General features: G+C 44.1%; 1 protein-coding gene across 5 annotated transcripts in view; it reads right to left on the reverse strand.

The window, feature by feature from the left end:
- Positions 1-146: 146 nt before the first annotated feature.
- Positions 147-14,684, reverse strand: part of CLBA1 (clathrin binding box of aftiphilin containing 1) — a 68,229-nt gene continuing 53,691 nt past the window's right edge. Inside the window, exons 1-6 of one of the 5 annotated variants that reach the window (XM_074542255.1) lie at positions 10,813-10,996; positions 9,099-9,789; positions 6,855-7,003; positions 5,328-5,457; positions 3,509-3,622; positions 147-2,497 (exon numbers count right to left, since the gene is read on the reverse strand). In XM_074542255.1, coding sequence (XP_074398356.1) covers positions 2,330-2,497; positions 3,509-3,622; positions 5,328-5,457; positions 6,855-7,003; positions 9,099-9,563 — 1,026 coding nt within the window. In that variant the 5' untranslated portion in view covers positions 9,564-9,789; positions 10,813-10,996 and the 3' untranslated portion in view covers positions 147-2,329. Of the gene's footprint in view, positions 2,498-3,245; positions 3,623-5,327; positions 5,458-6,854; positions 7,004-9,098; positions 9,790-10,392; positions 10,630-10,812; positions 10,997-14,684 lie in introns of those variants that run through there. The other 4 variants (XM_074542257.1, XM_074542256.1, XM_005491820.4 and 1 more) reach the window with 4 other exon arrangements.

The raw sequence follows: 14,684 nt of genomic DNA on the forward strand, positions 1-14,684 counted from the left end.
GAGGAATAGCAGCAGGGACAGCAGCAGGGACAGCAGGGACAGCAGGGACAGAAGCAGGGACAGCAGGAAGTGACTCAGGGTGTGAGCGGTCGCTGCTGGCGCTGAACGCGTCAGAGGCGCTTCCGGCACCCCTCGTTTCCCCGAGAGCCACGGGAGGCAGCGCTGTGTTTGTACCGTGAAATGTGCCTGAAAGTCTTGGCTACCCTTTGGTTTGTGTCCCTGATCTTTTGTCACTTGAGACAGTCCGGTTTTGTCTTTGTGGGTACCCCAAATGTGCCAGTCGTGTTCAGATTCCCACAGGGGCTGGAGGGCTGCCAGAACTGCCCAAACTTAAAGCTGAATTGAATTACTTTGCCATTTAAATTTTGCCAGTCTTTTCCCCTGGAATGGTGAATTTGTTATTCCAGACTGGAAATGGGAGTTACAAGGTCCCTCAGTGGTCTAATGCAGCCAGTGCTGACAGGTAGGGAGGGCTCAGGTGGCCCAAAGCACCTGCCCAAAAGGAAAAGACCTGGAAGGTGGAGCCCAGCACCTTTGGAACCCCTGTAGTTCACTTCCCTGCTGAATCACAAGGGCTGAACCCTTTTTTTTTCCCATTCTGCACTTTGGACAGGGCTGTAAAATCTGCTAATATGAGGGGAAGATATTCATCCTTCCCCCAGAGTAGCAGTGCCCAACAGTTTTCCATCCATTCATCCAGTGTTCACAAAAGCAAAGGCAGAGTTGGAAGCCCAGAGGAAAAGAGGGCTCTGATGCATCAGTGAATGTTATACACACTACAAGTTGCCCCCTAAAGCCCCTCTGCAGGCCTCTGCTTGTCTGAAGGCATAAAAATGGGATTTTAATCTTATAATTGATTTTAATAATGTTTATTACTAACCTCAACTATTCATTCACCATTTACTGGCAATTTAACATTTTGTGAGTTTATGACTGCTAATTAAACCTATTTAATACATGTTTATGAGCTCTGAAAGAATATAAGGGAAACTGAAAATTAATTCAAATCTAGGGTTAACTGAAAAAGTTAATCCTGTTCTGGTATCCAGATGGAGTTTGGCATTGCAGGACTCCCTCCAGGGCCAGGGGAGCTGCAGAGCCACTTTAAAGAGCATTTTTCCGAATGCCCTGTTCCATCTACTGAGTAAGCAGGACAGAGTTCATGCCATGCTAATAGCACTGAGGTATCATCAGCATTACTGAAGTTATTACAGCAACTATGAAGTCACTGCTGAATAGTTTACTAGATTAAGGGTTGAAGTGTGCCAGTGCTTTATAGTATTCTTAATTCTAAGAACTGAATATGCACATCATTAAATAATTAACTGACTTAGTTTTGGAACACCCAAAACACCCTGTTTTCAACACATAAAATATCAGCTGCTGTGCTTAGCATCTCTTTAAAACAAAAAGCCATATAAAATTTCCATATTCAGAATGGCCAGAGCAGCAAATAGATCAGTAACTTGTGTACAAGTTACTGCCAATGAATAAATAAAGCTGTTGCAGTTGGCAGGGAACCAGCAGGGATTCTCCTGAGTGACAGTGAATTGCATCCCCTGCGGCACCAGGCATGCAGGAAGATGGGCAACACTTGACAGTTTCCATAAAATCTTAAAAGGGCAGGAATTTACACCATTATTCACATCCTGAACTGCACCACTGCTGAGCTTTCACAAGCAGGGTGTGCATGGTGTAAGTGTGGCTGGATGAATCCATGCCCTGTGACATCAAAAACTTCAAAAGGTGATTTATTTCAGCCAGAAATCCATCCCAGAATGAAGCACTTTGCTGCCTCTACCCCTATCACCACAGCAGGCTTCATTAGACAGAAATTAAAACACTTTTATTCCAAACCCCACTGAAAGTCCCCAAATGAAGAAAGGCTCTTCTCGTTACACCCAACAGTGGCAAAGCCACAGGTCTCAGCTGATCCACACTGGAGCAATATGAGGAGAGATGAGGGCAAGGCACATTACAACACACCTGAGACTTGGGAAAGAAGGTTTTTGATTGAAGATTTAGGCCTGGAAGGTCAGTAGTTCAGGAGAGTCCACCAGAGTTATCTCCAACCCTGGCTGCAGCTGCAGCATTTACTGTAAGAGACACGACTCTGCAGCAAAACGTAGCAGGGCAAAATTACAAAATTTGACTTCTCAACTAAACAGGAGAAATATCTTCTAATAACGTGGCCTCATGTCCCTCAAATACAGCAATATGTCACTTTGCTAAAGAATGTCTGTAGTCTATAGTACCAAGTCAGTAACAAAATGAAGGTAAACTGCATTCAGTTCAAAAAAAAAAAAAAAGAGAAAAAAATGTATTTAGTTCAACAAACACCACTACTGAAAAATTTCATTTTTAGGTTGTGTGTAGAAAAAATCTGCTTTTTCCTTGGGATTGTTATATACTGTGTGTTTTCATTTGATGACGTGGTCTTCAAAAAGAGGTTACAGGTGAAAAGGTGACCATGTCTGGAGTCTGGTGACACAGAAAGCTGAGTGAAAAAGAAAAACTTAGTTAATTTTTTCCATCCTATAGGAGATTAATGACTTTGCATATGCTAACCTAATTTTTATAAATTTTCATTAAAATAATATTTTAAAATTTTATTTTAAACTTTTTAGAGGGAAAAAAAGGACATAAATATGAAGATAAATGGAAAACATTCCATTGTAAGATTTGATTTACTTTAAATTAGAAATAGCAACTTATGTTTCTTAATGATTTTCTCTTTGAGACACCAAGCTGCAGGGTTTGTTCTTTCCCATTCAAAGCTGTCCCAGGAAAATATTTTACTTTAACTTTGTACCTCAGTTCTTTTTTCTTTTCTTCCTTCTTTGTCTACCTCAAACCTCTTCTCCTTTGTCTAAACAGTGTTCCTGTGTTTTACACATTTCCAATGTGATTTGGCACTGTGATCCCTCCCTCATGTACTCACTGAAGAAAGCAGAACTGAATTATGAAGGAATGAGCTGTTCAGTCCTTTTAAGTTTTACTTCTGAATTCTGCAGTCTATCATCTCCTATGTACAAGGTTCCCAGACCAGACACCCTCACTGTCCAAGGCAGTAAATAGAATAAAACAGAGCAATGAAAAGTTTGTTTCAAACTGTCTCCACAACAGCTGCTCAGTTTTATTCTGCACTGAGGAAGGGACCTTGGGTTGAGTATATTCCTCCAAAATACCTTGGAGGAATGAATAAATAAATAAATAAATAAATAAACAAACAAACAAAAAAAGAGTGAGGTGACTGAATGTTTTACAGTAATGGAGAATGACGCAATTTTCCTTCCAGCTTGCTTTGCTACAACAAGAAACAAACAAGTGCCAAGGTATCTTTTCTGAAAAAGTCAGAGAGGTTTCAAAGACCAAAATCCAACTCCACATCCAAAAGTTTTACCAGCACCAAGCCATTCCATGAGAACCTGTGGTGGAACAGCAGGGAGGAGCATGCTGAACACACTCTGTGGTTCTCCGGAGTTCTCACTCCCAGAGCAATCCTTACCTTGGTCTGGATCAATGCTTTGCAGTCATTAACACTGAATCCATCAAACCTAAAGTCCTCATTATCTTTGACATTTGATTCTTCAAAAATGTCAGCCTGGTTCTCTGAAACAACCTAAAAAACCATAATTTACATTTTATTTACTAATTTATTTATGCATTTCTCTCTGATTTCAATGCATACAACCTAAAGAGAAGTTTCCCTCAAATAACAACCACTAGATTTGACTTTCTGAAGCTGCATTTTATCATGTTTCCCTTTGCATTTAAACAATTTTATGCCAGTTCTACAAATGATGCCTTATGTTTTAGCTTTTTATTTTTCAGATTCTGTACTGCATTAGTGCATAACTCTGAACTCTGTATAGAATGCTAGCTAGCTTTCTTCACATTTTAGTCAGACTAAACAATCCTTTTAGGCCTGAGAAACAAGGTCATCAACACAGCCTCAGGCCCAAAAAGTATAAACAAAATTAAAGCGGGGAGAGAAACAAACTGAGGGAATGCGACTTCATTACCTGAAGCCAAAACTGGAAAATTAACCTCTGATATGCAAGCAGACCAAACTTATATCCATCTGAGAAAACTGGCGACTGCTGTCCATCTTGGGCACAGCCTCTGCAAGGCTTTGCACTGCCCAAGGAGTTTCCTTTGAAAGCATTTCAATAAATACCAACTTTAACTCTGTTTAGCCTCTGTTCCAGGTAGCCCCTCAAGGCATCACCTACACACATGAATCTGTGACTTCAATTAGTAAAAAAGCCATTCCCAATTAATATTAGCCTTAATTAGCACCAAAGCATTGCTGAAAAATGCCTCTTAATCAGTATTGTTAAAAGCAATACAATTTTCCAGAAACAGATAAGAATTAATGATGCAAGTTTAAGCTACATGAAGAAAGGAACAGAATGGGAGTTTAGCTATGTTAGAGAAATGTCTCCAATTTTCTCCCTGTTAAATTACAATTCTACAAAGTGACTTTTTAAAAAGCAAAATAGGTTTCCACCTTCAGCACCATCCTTCTGTTTGTATATAACTTGCATGAAAAGTCAAATACTCCCCTAAAATCATTACCTTGCCAACTCCATGCTTCAGCATTCAAATAATCAATTGAAATAGTTACTTCTGAAAATTACATGTGCCTAATGAATCCCAGCTAAATAACTGAATTCCAAACCATCCCTGACACCTGTACCTTCTCAAAACAAGAGATTGTTAAACAGAGACATTTCTATTTGAGATCTTTTAACACTGCTGGTTTGGTTTCAATCCAATTTGTAACACACTCTCCCTCAAGCCTCACAAAACCAGAGGAACAATGTGAGGAAAGGGGAAGCTGAACACACTTTCAGTTTCTTCACAGTAAAATCATCCAGCAATTACTGTAAGAGCCTCTCTGATTCAGATCTGATTTTCACTTAACAGAAAGTGAATACAGATATTAGAGGCTGACAGTTTCCACTCACTCTGTGCAAAAAACGTAAACAATCCTACTGCCCACACACCAGGGAGCTGATTCTCCATTTCTACCACCTGAAAGCTGCTTCTCCATCTCTACCAAAGCTAATAACAGGGAACTGTGCTGGGCAGACTTCACTGTAAAGACAATTAAAGTGTGATCCTGCACACTTTCATAGTTACTTACACATGAAGGTGAGAAAACACTAAGCTACTGTCTTAAAAAGCTCCCTGATAAAAGAAAACAACCTTGTGACTCTCCCAGATCTAGTCCCTCCTGCATCTGCATGTCCTGCTCACAGAGGATCAGATTCCCAGCCCAGTGTTTATGCTGGCAGAATGGAAAACCATTGTTCAGTTACCTTTTGATTTGCATCTACTCCAAGAACGCTCAGGAGGTTTTCTTGGCAATGAGATTTACTCCAGGGATGTCTTGAGCTGGGGGCATTATCAAAGTCCCTCAGTGCTCTCCATAAATTTCCAGAATCCATGCTAGGAAACAAAACACACTTTGAGGTTTCCAGTGAACATATGCAACAGTTATTTTCACTACACACAGCTGTATACTAACCTTCATCTGACAAGAAACTTGTGTTAAAACTCCTTTACACTTGTCCAAGCTGCCAGCCCAGGGCACTAATGAGCTGGCATGACAATTAGTGGGAGCAGTAAGTCAGCAGAAGTGTTTGTTTGTGCTCCTCAGATAAGAGGGGCAGGAGAAGCACATCCCAGAGACTGCCACATGCCAAGGGCTCCCAGTGTTCAGCTGTTTCTGTGAAATGTGGGCAGAGTTCAGCCCTGCCAGCTCTGCACTTTGCCTTCTCTGTCTCTCAAGGCTTTCTCCATCCCACAGGTCACACTTCACCTGTCCCACAAAACAAGGCAAAGGCACTCACTGCTGAAACAGAGAGGAGGGAGCTCACCTGGCGTGGTTCTTTGCATTCTTACACTGCATTCATCACATATAAAAATTCAGCTGGGCTTTACTTAGTTTGCAGTTGTCATTGGACTTAGTTACTCATCACAGTAGATTAGGAAATTTTTGTTTTTACCTGTTTTTACCTAATAGTGCAGTCCCCTTTACAATTATGTTTCTCCACAAGTTTGATGCTGATTAAAATATAACACATATGCAGGGAACTTGGCTGAAAGAGTCCCCACATTAAAAGTTTTACCTATGTTTCTTCTGAGTCTTAGGACATTTCTCAAGTAGGGGCTGACACTCCTTTCTAGACACAAACCCTCCAAGTTATGAAAAAGTAACTGCAATGCTGTTCAGTAGCTACAGTACTGCTCTGAAGCTGCTGATCCTTAAAAAACATGGAACAGAGCTAGAAGTGTTCCAGCTGTTGCTGGAGAAAGCTTAGCTAATGATACTAATTGCTATTAACATAGCCCAGGAAAAAGCCAGATGCACCACAGATTCTGAAGCACATCTGGTTAAACATGAGAAGGAGTTACCAACTGGGAAAACTGAGAGGGGAGGAAAAGAAAAAAGCAAGTTGTTAGTGGAAGCAGCAGCCTCCAGTGATGAAGAAATAAGTGGGATGTGCTGTAAAGAAAGGACAAGCAAACAGGAAGAACAGGCTGCCTGTTGGGTTCTGGCATTCCAGAGGCTTAGTCATAAGGAGGCACACCAACAGCAGGAAAAACCCTAAGCAGGAATTTGTAATTTTGATATATTCCCTTCATTGTTTTCCAATGGCTAAGACACCATCCACTTCCTTTAACAATGTGCTACAAAACTGGTGAGATCTACACACTGAGAAGCACAGTACTAAAAAGATTTTTAAGTGCACCACTGATTTCTAAATTATGAAACATTGTAATTGATGAGGAGCTTTTCCTTTCCTTTTCATTTTTTTTAACTGTTAATATAAACTCATTACCAGAGTTGATTATTCAAAAGTTCAGGAATCCAAACATCTTCATTACTTGCATCAAGAACTTGCTCTAAGCTTCTTATGCACTCTCTGGACTGTGGCACAAAGACTTCTGGAAAGCCCAACTTGAAGATCTCCTCATAGCTGTGGTCTTCCTAGAAAAAAAAGAGATTTTTATTACATACATCATACAAGCCATCCCTATAGTTCATGAAGGACCTAGTCCAAAGACTACAATAATTCTAGAGATTGTCTTCTTGGTTTTAGAATTACTATTACTATTTATTACTATTACTATTACTATTACTATTACTATTACTATTACTATTACTATTACTATTACTAGTAGAGGGACTGAGCTCATATTTCAGTGTTTTGAGTATTTTGAGTACTTAGAATTAGAGGAAGCAAGAGTCCCAGAGTTTCTGATGATCCTTACTCTTTAACTTCCCAGCTTCTTGGTCACAGACTTGCATATTTAACACTTGGGACTCCTCCTTCTGCTCAGCTAATTCAGTCCAGGTCAAATCTGATGTATCAATTCAACAGCTTCTTTTGCCAACTCAGTATTCAAACACCCCTAATTCAAATGTAACACACCTGCCAAATGCTACAGCTACCAATAAATACTTGCACTGTGCAAGTCTGCAAAAAAGCTGGGGTGAGGATGTTTCTATATCCTTGATTGCACCAAACTTTTTCCAGCCTATGTTAAAAATCAGAGCCAGATTTAAGCCCTTGTTCCTCCTCAAGCAGTGATGAGCAGGTTTGGAGGAATGGCCACAGAACAGGAGGGATACGGACAGGCTGAGTGGAAATAAGCACTAGTAAGTGGGGTTATCTGACAACCAAGAAATACATATACAAGGGAGAACATGCATAATTTACATCCTATCCTAGGGGCATGCCATCTGCTTTGGAAGCTGTATCCTTTTATTCCTTCAAGGAAGGAATTACTGCAGTTTTCCAAATAGAAGCAAATTAATTGACTTCACCACCCTGCCCAGGGACTGCAATGCAGGAGCAGCAACACTGTGTGAAAACTCAAGAATGGAACCAGTCAGTTTGGGGTTTTTGCCCAGCAATCAACAATTTAGTCTGAAAACCCTAAGCATGGATACTCTATATTTTTGTAGTGTCATTTAATTGTAATTTGAACAGCTGAAATATTTCCACAGTGTCATTACACTGAACTCAGACAGGTGGGGTGAATACTGACAGAGTATGGGTTTAATCTAAGGATAAATGGGCAAAATCAACAGAGCTGGTAGAGCTTCTGCACCTCTGACCATGCTTCAAGGAACAGAATCTGTGCCCCACGCTGCTCCCTCCTAAGTAAGGCCTTGCTAAAATCCTTCCTGATGATTCACTGCTGGGACATTCAGAGACTCCTGGGTAAATTCCTCTGAATCTTGCCCAAAGTGTCACAATGCTTTCAATCAATTTGTAAATTATTTACAAACAAGGATACAACATGGAGGATCCTGATGGATGCCCAAGAAGCAGAGCTCTGTGAAGTTACACTTGCTAAAGCATACATGGTCAAGGAAAAAAACCAAACAACTTCCAGGTAGGTGCCAAAAGTGAAGTGGGATGGGAGTCAGGGAAAAGCCAGGCAGCTGCTCTTGGCTTTGGGATGGGGGGAGTTACAGCCCCAGGGAGGCACTGAGGGCAGCACAGCTCTGCCTCAATTGCAGCAGCTCCCTGGAGCCCTGGTGCTGCCCCAACACACATACAAGTCACTGACTTATAGTTTAGCCAAGACAGATCAAGAGATTTTTTTATTACCTTTACTACTGTCTATTTCAGTGAGTGTTTCAGAAACAAAGTTTGGGTATATTTCCATTTATCTTGAGGCTTTGTACTAATCATAAAAAATCAATGTACAAAGTTCACATCAGTACTTTCTGAACAAATCCTCTATATCCTATTATATCATAATACCCCATAGCTTAAACACATGTACCAGTCCCTCTCTCAAAGGCCAGTGCTTAAAGACCACATGAAAAATCCGGGAAGTGTTCAATCCTGTAGGCAGAATACCCAGCTACTGCAAGGAAATTAATTATTGTTTCCATCTTAAAGCACATGATTCTGATCCCAACTGACATAATTTAATTAACTGAAGCAACTGAGGTAGCTGGACAATTTCTCTGCATGTGCAGTTACCCTGTACAGAGAAGACAGACACAGACCTGGAGGTGTGGGAAGCAGAAACACAAACATTTCTGGTTTTTGGCTTACACGTACCTCACTGAGAGAGCCCGAAGCCTCCTGCTTGCCATGGTACAGAGATGGCTCTGCACACGCGTGGGCAGCAGAAATGGAAATGCTGCAGCCACCACTGCTCAGCCCCACATCAGCTCCACGAGTTACTGCTGAACTCACCAAAACTTCGAGGTTATCATTGAATCTCTCTGATTTGTCTAAGGGCTCCGTGAAGCTTTCAAAATCACCCCAGGAACCGCTGGGTTCTGAGGGACTAAAGCTGCTCTCAGAAAACTCCTCACAACTTCTCCCTTCGCTGTTCGCTGCAGGGAGGCTTTGCTGCGTTGCTTCAAAATTAACAATTTCTTCATTGCTTGTCCTTTCATTCCAGTGACAGCCATTTCCACGGAAAGACACTCCACCTGCCCCAGCTGCCAGGTCTTTTGGAGGCTCACAGTGTGGTATGTCTGCGTTACCAAGACTTTCTACCGCCGACAAGTTCTGCATCTTTGTCCAAGAGAAGAAAAATAATTTGTTGAAATCTGTACTGCAAAAAGGTTACTGAAGTTCAGTTGCATCAGAAATATGAGTGTTTCCAAAACAAAATCAAATTCTTCATTTCACTCCAAAGAATAACAGCACTGCTGAAAGAAAACAGGATGTCCTTCAGTTTCTCCTCCAGCACTCGGCATGTGCAGTTATTCAGCCTCACTTTCTGTGCAGAGTATTAAGCCTGCAAAGAAAGGATTATAAATAAATACCTCTGTGATAAGGCCTGTGTAGGAATAAAGATAGCTGATAAGGCAGGAGAAAGAATGCCTGCGTTAAAATAAACACATTCCAGCATTATCCACTGAAAATTGCTGTAGGCAAAATTATTTAAAATTTACACAGAACTATCTACCCGGACCACAAGAAAGCCATTAAATTAGTGAACAATACCCAGCAAATACATAACAGAAGTCGCTGGATTATTAACTCAGAACTGACTGAGCACACTGGAGACAAACTCAAATAACTACAGTCAGCATCCAACACTTTAAAAATATTTTCTGTGACTACTTCATCCACCTCGTGTAAACTCAAATAATGCAAAGTCAAATAATGCAAACTCAAATAATGCTATTTCTGCCGGCATGGGCTGCCCCATCCCAACAACTAGAATCCTGTAAAAATACAGTATTTCCAGCTATGTAGGTAACTGAGGCAGATCTAATAAATTCAGTTAGGCATCTGTAAACCATACAGACCGTGCTGCATTGGCCGTGTTAGATTAACCCCATCTCCTCAAGTATTTTCCCGAGCTGGTTTGGGGGGCAGGTTAAAAAGCACTCACTAAACGCTCCTCTCCCGACCTGCCGCAGTGTTTAACAGATCCGAATGTGGGCTTGTCCCCGGGTTTCCTTCGGAGGCGGGCCGGGCACGGAGCAGGGGTGCGGCCGGTCCCCGGCCTGCCCCAGGGACACGCTGGAGTCCGGGAGCGACAGGGCAGGGGATGCGCGTCCGGAGCCGCGGGCGCTGCCCCGGGGAGGCGCTCCCACGGTGCCCCCGGTGCGGGCAGGGAGATGGCACCGGTGCGGGCAGGGAGATGGCACCGGTGCGGGCAGGGAGATGGCACCAGTACGGACAGGGAGATGGCACCAGTACGGACAGGGAGATGGCACCGGTTCAAGCAGGGAGATGGCACCGGTACGGACAGGGAGATGGCACCGGTGCAAGCAGGGAGGTGTCACCGGTGCGGGTACGGAGATGTCACCTGTGCAAGCAGGGAGATGTCACCAGCGAGGGCACGGACCAGCCTCTCCCCGAGCAGCCTCTCCACAGCCGCCCGCAGGTTGCCAGGGGCGGGCCGAGGTGTGCGGGGCGGGCCGGGGCGGGCGGCGGGGCCGGCACCGCCCGGGGACAGCCGAGCCCTCCCTCGGTCCCTCCCTGCCCGTGGAGGAGGCTCAGCGCATTCTCAGCTCCCGCTGTCTGTCTGTCTGTCTGTCTGTCTGCCCGCCCTCGCTCCGCTCCCACCGGCGCCTCTCCGCGCTCGTCCCGGGCCTCGCTCGCATCCGCATCCCCCGGGTTACGGCCGCCCTGCCCATGCGGGAGAGCCTGGGGTTCAAACTGGGATGTGAAAAAGTATTTGCTCTTATTTCATTCCCCCAGCTTCTTGCTGCGGCTTGGCAGCCTAAGGAAGCACCGTTTAAATGTAGTCGTTCCTGTATGCCTTTCATTTGAGACTAGCTAAAATTCCCACATAGCTGGAAAGTTCCAGATTTTTTAAAAGTGACAATCAGACAATTAAAACTCAGGATTAAACAGTAGGAACAGACCAACAACAACCCTCTTCCTCTCTTGTTTTGCCCCCCAGGTATTTGGGTCTCTGCTGAGGCTGAGGCCTGATCCCTTCCCAACAGGTAAAGCCAGAAGCTGAGGGTGCAGTGCTGCACACAGGTTATCCTATGGCTTGGGTGACCATCCCATCCCATCCCATCCCATCCCATCCCATCCCATCCCATCCCATCCCATCCCATCCCAAGCTGGCTGGCTGCTCCCAGGCCTGGGGCTCAGAGGGAATGACACTGAGAAAACTCCTCAGCTCCCTGTCCTCAGGCTGGGTTAAACATCTGGGCAGTCCCAAGGAGCAGGGGACAGTTGTAAAAGCAAGGAAAGAGGTTTTCTGGAGCAAGGCCCAAACTAAAAAGCTTTTTCATACATATGTTTTCCAGCCCAGACACAGACACATGCACTCCTCCCACGCATCTGACTCTCATTCCAGCATTCTGGTGCTTTATCCGAGGGCAAGAGGCTGCATTTGGGAGCCATGCCCAGACGCAGAGCCAAAGAAACTTTATTGGCAACTGTCTGAAAGGGTTTTTTTAATGTGTTTTTTTTCTGCTCCGGAGCGTTTCCTGCCCTCCCGCGGCAGCTCAGGATGTCGGACCGGCCCGGCGGGGCTGACTCAGCCCGAGCGCCGACACCGGCCGGGGCCGCGGGCACCCAGGGCTCTCCCTGCTGTGTTCCAGGGAAATCAACATTTTCTTGCAGGGACTGAGATTGTTTTGCTCGGCTTTAGGCTTTCACCTCTGTCTTCTTGAAGGAAAGGCCACCAAGAGGCGGCACACAGGCTGAGGTGATGCTCTCCTCCACCGTGCTCAGCACCCGGGGGTGTGCTCACCTGTCCTGTGTCACCTGTCCCATGGGGCTCCATCTCCCCTGTCCCTCTCACCTGTCCTGTGTCACCTGTCCCATCTCACCTGAACCATATCACCTGTCCCTCTCACCTGTCCTGTGTCACCTGTCCGATGGAGCTCCCTCTCACCTGTCCCATCTCACCTTTCCCATCTCACTCCATGTCACCTGTCCCATCTCACCTGTCCCATCTCACTCCATGTCACCTGTCCCATCTCACCTGTTCCATCTCACCTGTTCCATCTCACCTGTCCCATCTCACTCCATCTCACCTGTTCCATCTCACCTGTCTCACCTTTGCAAGGATCTTCAGGTGCTGATCGGCACCAACCCCCTGTGGGCTGCATGGGTTCTGCAAACCCTGCAGGTTCAAGGTGTGTCTGCAGCACAGCAAGGAGCTGTGGCAGAGCTGGGCATTTTCAGAAGCTGCCACAGGCCTCTGACACCAGAATGTGGGAAAAGAAGGAAACCCCAGCTCCTTCTTGCCAGGGGAACATCAGGAACTCTGAAGAGCTGGCCAGGCAACGCTGCTGTTTGCTCTCCCCAGCACAGCTCACAGCCCACCTGGGAAAACCCAGTTGCCAGCCCTGGGTCCCTGCAGGGAGCAATTGGCTGCAGCATCTGCTGGGTGTAGCCATGCTGCCTCCTGCTCCCAGGCAAATGCTGCTGAAAACGCACACAGACACCAGAAAAACCTGCACTGGTGGGGTTTGGCAAGGTTTTCACTTCCAAAGGGGTCGGTGTGAAGTACAGATGTCCTGCAAAGGGGATCTCACCTGCCCTGGTCTGAGTTCAGCCTCTGGGCTCAGCTGAGTGTGTGACAGCTGCTGCTGGATCACCAGCTCCTGTTTAAATGACATGAGTTAAGTTACAAGCATCACCAATCTTGGATTAAGAATTTTCCCCTCTGAAGTACAGTGGGATAAAATTCCTGTTATCTGTTTGGGGGAAATAAAGAATTTTACAGTTTTGTCAGACCAGGCTTGTGCATAATTACTGTATTAAATCAATATTTTCTTTTTGAACTATCACCATGGGGGTTTGTTTTATTCTTTTTGGTTATTTTTATTTTTAGTAACTCAGTCCTTATTTAAAAGGTAAAGAGATCAAAAGCTTCAGACATGGACTATAAGCTTATATTCAGACACACAGGTATGCATCTACCAGAGCAGAATATCATTACTCAAAAATTCACCGATGCAAACAACTGAATTGACTGAACACTGGTCTTTAACTATTATTACTGCTCCTCTCATCATTCCTACTGGAAAATCATTAGAGTTTAGTACACATACTCTAGAATTACTATATTTTTCTTTTTATCCTTTAGAAAATTATCAATTTGCAGTGAAAAAACTCAACATAATAACTGAAAAGTGTTTACTTTCAGGTCAAATCAGCACCATGCTGCTGTATTACAATTTTGTGTTTGCTTATGAAAGACCTGGTCCTGGATTACTGAATTGTGTGGTTCCCTTGTAAATGACCAGGATTGGTTTTTTATGGATTGCTTTTGCCTTTATTCATTTTTTCTTTTGGAAAAAAATACAAGCAAGAGATACCTTTGTATGCAGAATTTTCAGATTTGTTTGGGTTTACTTAATTGAAGTTTTAAACAACATTAACTTGCTAATTAAAGGAATGAATTTTTTAAAATTTGTATTAAATACTTGGATGTCTTTTCTTGTAAAAATTAATACATTTAGCTGAACTGACATAAAATGTCACTTAGAAAATAGAAGCAAACGTTTTGAGAAGGAAATAAATAATTTTGAATGACTCAGAATGGCATTTCAATAAATGAGCTGCCTTTTCAGTTAGTGATTGGGGTTTTTTTCATCCTGAGTACCCAGAATTTAGAATGTAGGGCGTCACCAATTTTTCAGAATAATACAGAATGCTCAGCTTGTTGAAAATCCATTGCAGAGGTCAGGTCTGAACACTGATCTAATTGAGTATCTGTGGCTTACATTTGAAGATGGGCTTGGTTTTTCCACTGCAGTCCCTCCTGGAGGCACAGAGGGTTTGCCATACCTTCTCCCCTCTTTGCTTTGCTGCTGGTATGGATGGAAAGGTTGGTAAATCCATCCTCTTCTTCCTGATTCACACCTGAGAAGAGCAGATCTTCGGGGCAAACCCTTCCCCTCCCCAGTGCAGGGTTGGGATTCCCGTTTTGCCTGTGGAATATTGCCCCGTGTGCCATCCCAGTGTGGTGGGAGCCTCTGGGAGGATGGAGCCACCTGCAGCTCTCAGCAGTGCCTGGGCTGAGAGACGAACCAGGATTTTTCCAACAGCAGATGGCAGCTCTCCCTTGTCTCTCTCTCGTGCACACAGCACATCTGTCAGTGCTCCTGAGCAGGGGAAGGAATCAATCCCCTCTACACCCCACTCTGTAAAGGCATTGGAGCACCTGCTTTGTGTGCTGACCACACACGATCCATCCCACAGGAG

The sequence above is a fragment of the Zonotrichia albicollis genome, chromosome 6 (genome assembly GCF_047830755.1).
Source record: "Zonotrichia albicollis isolate bZonAlb1 chromosome 6, bZonAlb1.hap1, whole genome shotgun sequence".
Classification (NCBI taxonomy): domain Eukaryota; kingdom Metazoa; phylum Chordata; class Aves; order Passeriformes; family Passerellidae; genus Zonotrichia; species Zonotrichia albicollis.